At 40.8% G+C, this 6,311-nt stretch overlaps 1 protein-coding gene across 1 annotated transcript; it reads right to left on the bottom strand.

The window, feature by feature from the left end:
• Positions 1-378: 378 nt before the first annotated feature.
• LOC139374808 (uncharacterized) lies at positions 379-6,003 on the bottom strand. The gene is made up of 3 exons (XM_071115952.1): positions 5,546-6,003; positions 4,288-4,418; positions 379-2,665 (listed from the first exon to the last, which is right to left on the bottom strand). Exons 1-3 carry the CDS (start codon positions 5,790-5,792, stop codon positions 1,517-1,519), a joined length of 1,527 nt encoding a protein of 508 aa, XP_070972053.1. The 5' UTR covers positions 5,793-6,003; the 3' UTR covers positions 379-1,516.
• Between the last annotated feature and the right edge of the window lie 308 nt (positions 6,004-6,311).

Below are 6,311 nucleotides of genomic sequence, written 5' to 3'. Positions count from 1 at the left end.
AACTGTATTTTTGTCCAGTTAATGCAAGTTATTTCAATTGGCCTTGCTATCACTTTTTACTCTCAATCTCTATCCAATAATGTCACCAAGTTTCTCGACACACAGAACCCCCCAGAATGCTCTGCAGCACAACCCCAATACAACACACTAGGTTCATTCTCTGATCATAATCCTATGATTGGATGGATAAGATGTCAGTTCATACTGCAAAATCTTTGATTGGTTGCAGGTCATCCTCTGGAAGTGGTCATAATTACCATGTAGGTCTATGGAAGGGGGGTATTGAAGTCAATCTAGCCAGAGGAAAACTGAAACTAGCTGTCCTCCGGCAACACCATGGTTCTTCCCCAGAAAGTGCTGTTGAGGTTACAAAATACCTTCATTTTAAAACTGCGTTTTAATCAATTATTTGATGACATATGAATAAAATTTGTATAGTTTTATCTGAAAAAAATAACTTTTTAATGTTTCACTTTTTCTTTTTATGAAATTTCACTGAGGAGGATGACCCTCCCCTGCTGCATGTACTGGTAACATGATTTGATAGCAGGTTAGATGGCATTAAGTTTTTCCAAAACTGTGGTCTATATTAATGTGAAAGTCAGTAAAATACTACTAAGTAAAAGTCAAAGTATTTGGTTTTAAATATACTTAAGTATAAAAAGTAAATGTAACTGCTAAAATATACTTAAGTACCAAAGTAAAAGTATAAATAATTTCAAATTCCTTATATTAAGCAAACCAGACTGCACATTTTTCTTGTTTTTAAAATTTACGGATAGCCAGGGGCACTCTCTATAAGACATAATTCACAAACAAAGCATTCGTTTTTAGTGAGTCCACCAGATCAGAGGCAGTAGGGATGACCAGGGATGTTCTCTTGATAAGTGCGTGAATTGGACCATTTTCCTGTCCTGCTAAGCCTTCAAAATGTATCTTTTGGGTGTCAGTGAAGATGTTTGGAGTAAAAAGTACATTATTTTCTTTAGGAATATAGTGAAGTAAAAGTTGTAAAAAATGTAAAGTAAAGATACCCAAAAAACTACCTAAGTAGTACTTTAAAGTATTTTTACTTGAGTACTTTACACTACCGACGTTAGCAGGCTAGTTGGCTAGAAACCTTGCAAGCTGATTTGTAACATTCAAAGTATTTGCTTGTAATTTGGCTGATGACTACTGGTTTCAAATGTAATTGAAACCAGTAGTCATGAGTGTAAATTATATGGTTTAGTTATTTCTGTTGGAGTTTACATTATGGAGAATAGGATGGCTTGCCTGGGGCCTCCATATTACGTCACACCGTGCATTAACATCTTCCGGCATGACTTCGGCATTCTGATGGGTTTTATGTAATAACTTGAAAAATAGAAAAGTGAGGTAACTTTGCATTTGGACTTTTGATGCGTATACTAATGCAATTCCATATGTTACATTTGGTTGAATTTTTATGCTACCTACCCTTTAATGCAGGTTTTGATCTAAACTTCAGAAGTTATCAAGTGGAATGGTTACAATTTTATGTTAATAGAGTGGGATGGTTTTTCTGCTGGTGTATTCTGAGGTAGCTCCTTTCTGTGAACTTCTTCCCGCATTGCGTACAGGCGAACTGCCCCTCTCCCGTGTGGACCTTCAGGTGTATCTTCAGATTGTCCTGGCGGGAGAACCTCTTCTCACACTGGGGGCAACTGTAAGGTTTCTCCCCTGTGTGGACCCTCTGGTGCCTCTTCAGGTCACGAGTCTGGGCGAAGCGCATCTGACACTGGCTACAGCTGTAGGGTTTCACCCCTGTGTGGACCCTCTGATGGATCTCCACCTTCTGGAGGCAGCTGAAGCCTTTGTTACAGAACATGCAGAGGAACCGTTTCTCTTTACTATTGCCTGATGTGGCTCCCCCTCCCGGAGCCTGGTCTCTAGCCTTCTCGTTTGTGTTAAATACCTGATCGAAAAGGACTTTTGAATCGCAAGGCCCCACTGACGTGGACACTGGGTCGCGATCCCTGAGCGAATGTAAAGGAGAGTGGGTCGCAACATTTGGATTGGTCTCTAAGCTTTCCCTGTAATCTAAGGAATCTCTGCCCTGGGACTGTCCGTCTCCTAGATGACTATCTGCATTCCATGTGGGAGGAGCATCGCCCTCCACTTTCACAGTCTCCTCATCTACCACTATAACCTCCACTTTCTTGTCTTGGCACCCTTCAGAGTATACACTACTACTGTACTGGTTCCAGTCCCCTCTAGACAGATCAGTCTGTCTCTCTAAGCCCAAGGATATGTTACCAGCTTCCATTTCTGTCACGTAAGAACAAGACAGGTCATCACTGCCAGTGTCTAGCGCATTATCATCACTGTCTCCACGGCAATGAACCATCCTCTGGCTCTGGTGAAATACAGGTATGTACTCTGAGCCTGGAGCTGGAGGACAGCCCAGTCTCTCTGGATCTGATCTGTGGTCATATCCTGTGTGCAAGAGCCTGTGGGTTTCAGTTAAAGTCTCAGGGTCCATCTCTGACAACGTTCGGTATTCCACTGACCCAATGCTGCATCGGGTCCTGGGCAGCGCTGGGGCGGTGATGGGGTTCTCTGTGGCTAAAGGAGCCGTTCTTTCAGTCTTCTCCTGCTTGACCAGAGACGATCCTCCAGGACCTGCAGCCTCTGCATCTGCAGACTGACGAGAAGAGAGGTGGTACATGAGTTGAATTGGATAACAATGTCATAGGGAAGTCGCACAAGCTCCTATATCCTCCTAAGACCCAGCAATTCATTTTTATGTTCTTTAATGGACATTAGTTTTTGATCCGTATCTCTAAGGCCATAAATGCCACTGTGTTAGGTCCTGTTGTACCTATGAGAGGACATTTTGGGCTTTTCAAATATCACGTGTAGCGGTGTCACCTTCATAATTTTTACTTGTGTGTAATTATTTTTGAGAGTTTGATATTCAATTTTCTAATAGGTAAATATCTCAAGAATAGTTTGTTTTCAGAGCAGTGGAATAATTTTCACACGAAATAAGATCTAAAGAAGAGCTTGTTAATAAATGTTTTCTGTTCATATTCACTATCAATTTGTATGTCCAAACTTTTTTTCCCGGGTCTCTGGAGGCTATGACAGGTAAATGTGGGTGTACAAAAGCTGAAGAACAGCAGGTAGCCTAGTGGTTAGAGCGTTGAGCCAGTAACCAAAAGGTTGCTAGATTGAATCCCTGAGCTGTCAAGGTAAAAATATGTCGTTCTGCCCCTGAACAAGGCAGTTAACTCACTGTTCCTAGGCCGTCATTGTAAATAAGAATTTGTTCTTAACTGACTTGCCTGTTTAAATAAAGGTAATAAAAAAGAACATACGCACATCCAGGTACTTTCCGCAGGTCCTGGAGTTGAAGGCAAACTCAGGGAAACAGAAAGGAAAATGCAGCACACTGCTGCTCATGCTCCCAGATGATATTTATTTACAACATGTAAGCAAGTGAATAGCTGAGGGTAGCATTGGGCATTTGAAATGATTTCACTATTTAAATAATATCATGATATTTTTGTGTTTTAAAGAATGTATTTAAAAAAAAAAGAGTTTTACTTCAATGAAGATTTGAGAGAGAAGGTGCTCTACACTAAGGGTGTGGGGGGGGGGTTAGAGAGGAGCAGGGGCAAGTGTGTGTGTAGCACGGAGGGAGAAAGTAGCCAAACCAACTCACGCTAGTTAGACGAACTTGTTGCTGCCATAGTTCATCTGTCATGCATGTCTTGACTGCATCGTTGTAAAGACACTAGCTAGCTGCAGTAGACACCAAAGTTAGCCAGCTAGCTAACTAAAGTAGCAAGGCTGAGGCTATTTTGCTGGGCTTCCCTCCCTTGTCTTCAACTCCGTTCATATGAAACAGCCTACCTGTTGGTTGATCATTGTAGCCAACTTAATTCTGTAACTTTAATTCCATTTTGCATTGATTAGAAAGCTCCCACTTCACTTGCTACACATGGTTCCTCTTGATTGACAATAAGCTGCACCAGTGTGAAATGTATGTGGGCTACCGGTGCCTTTTTTTTAAATGAAAACTGTCAAACTGTTTTATAAAAAAATTGAATGTAATGGTCTATCCTTGTAGGCTATGTAGCAGTGTCACATAGATCATTATTTAATTTTAGAAAAATGAATACTCTCCCTAGTAATCAAATAGTAACAGTTTGGATATTCGAATAACCATGCCCATCCCTAGCTGAGGGTAGCCTTTCTGAAATAAACTGGCCACATTTGCTTTACAAAGTAACAAGTTTTAGGCAACTCTATTACACTAACCTCTATCAAAATAACATGCTGGATTGAGGTTCCACTCCCCTCATCAACAGTGATTGGTTGGTCATCTCTCCATGTATTGTGTACCGCTGGCTTCACAAAGCTCCTGTGGCCTCCAGTGAGATGTCCTTCACCTGAGAGAGTTATTGGGGGAAAAGAGGTGCTAAGTAGTGCCTGACCAATATTTTTTTTTTGGTCCAATACTGATTCCGGTATTGGGGTGACAAAACTTAACGATACAGATATATCTGCCAATATACTGTTACAGTGGACAATTAAAGTGTAATATTTTCATAAATTGCTGTCCAATAACTACTTCAAATGTTGATTTCTTATATTGTGACAAATTATACGTAAGAATGGCCGCAATTGTTCAGATAAGCATCAGATTACCTTTTTCCATATCGGTTAGTTTCAATTATCCACTGATACCAATATCGGTCGGGCTCTAGTGGTTAGATTAGCTACCGTGAATGCTCAACAGTATATTGTACACTATTGATACAGTCTAGAATTGGCAAGGATGTAAGGTAACATATCTCAAAACTTCTTGATATACTATTTATTGATTGATGTATTATGTGTCCATTTTTTTCATTGAATAAATAAACCGGAAATACAATAAACAAACATCTGGTTTGAATATTATATTGTGTCTTTACACAAGATAGCTAAGTAATCAGGGGAATTATTGCTTATTATCCAAGAACTGACCAAGCTCTCAAGAACCCAAGTGGGGTATACCCAGTTTACAGCCGCCGCCCCCCAGGTTCTCGGTTGATGGTACTGATCCCAGTTTGCTCCCTCGAACTACAATCTCGACGACACTGTTTAATCCAATCAGCTGCCTCGGCTACCTTGCGCTCACATTTTCATTGGACCATTACATTCCACATTTCCTGTGTTTCACAAAATACAACCGGATGCAATTTTGCAAGTGTTTCTTTTCTAGTTGAAAAATAATTTCTTGCTTATTTGAAACATTTAGTTTCACTGCTCTAATTACGTTGGTAACCAGTTTATAATAGCAATAAGGCTTCTCGGGGGTTTGTGATATATGGCCAATATACCACGGCTAAGGGCTGTGTCCAGGTCGCGTCGTGCTGAAGAACAGCCCTTGGACACCATATACCACACTGCTTAAATAACAGTTACCGTCTATTTGAATGGGTTAACTAAGACCCAATTCTGGGTAACACATCTGAACATGTGTGCAAAGGGGAAGGGGGCGACAGGCAGCACAGCCTTCTGCAAAATGTACCTCTTGCCATTCCTCTGTATCGGTCGAGGATCTTGACACTACTGGGACGACTGGCAAGGACGCGCTCCCGTGATACCTTCAGTTCGAGTAGCTGTAGTTTCCTCCGCAATGCCCTGTTTTCTTTCTGGCTTTGAGTTATTTCCAAACTAAACACTGCATGTTCGTCGTCTATGAGTTTACAGATCTCTGCCACGGCTGCATTCGCTAGCACCTCCATGATGGAGGCTATTTGAGTGTGAAACACCATACAGCTAGCTAACGTCAGCAACTAGCAAGCTAGCGTTACCTAGATAACATATAAACTTTAAGTCCTGTCTCCAACGCGAATTACACACTGCCTGTGGTAGGTTTGTGATATTTTCTGTTCCAGCGTGTTAATAAACGTCTAAATAACAACAATAACACTAAACACTAACATGGAAAGTGTTCTTGGTCACTGTTTACTTCCGTTTACACTTGAAAGGAAATTATCTTATTGGTTGGCGTCATAGCTCAAAGGTTGTGGTTAAATGAAAAAGGTACGCGCACCGTTCTTTGAAACGCGGTACTGGTTTTTATACTGAACAAAAATACACTGCTCAAAAAAATAAAGGGAACACTTAAACAACACAATGTAACTCCAAGTCAATCACACTTCTGTGAAAACTGACTGTCCACCTAGGAAGCAACACTGATTGACAATACATTTCACATGATGTTGTGCAAATGGAATAGACAACAGGTGGAAATTATAGGCAATTAGCAAGACACCCCCAATAAAGGAGTT

This window comes from Oncorhynchus clarkii, chromosome 19, assembly GCF_045791955.1.
Source record: "Oncorhynchus clarkii lewisi isolate Uvic-CL-2024 chromosome 19, UVic_Ocla_1.0, whole genome shotgun sequence".
In the NCBI taxonomy this organism is placed as follows: domain Eukaryota; kingdom Metazoa; phylum Chordata; class Actinopteri; order Salmoniformes; family Salmonidae; genus Oncorhynchus; species Oncorhynchus clarkii.
Note: the sequence above shows the minus strand (reverse complement) of the source record. Positions and strands in the feature narration are given on the sequence as shown.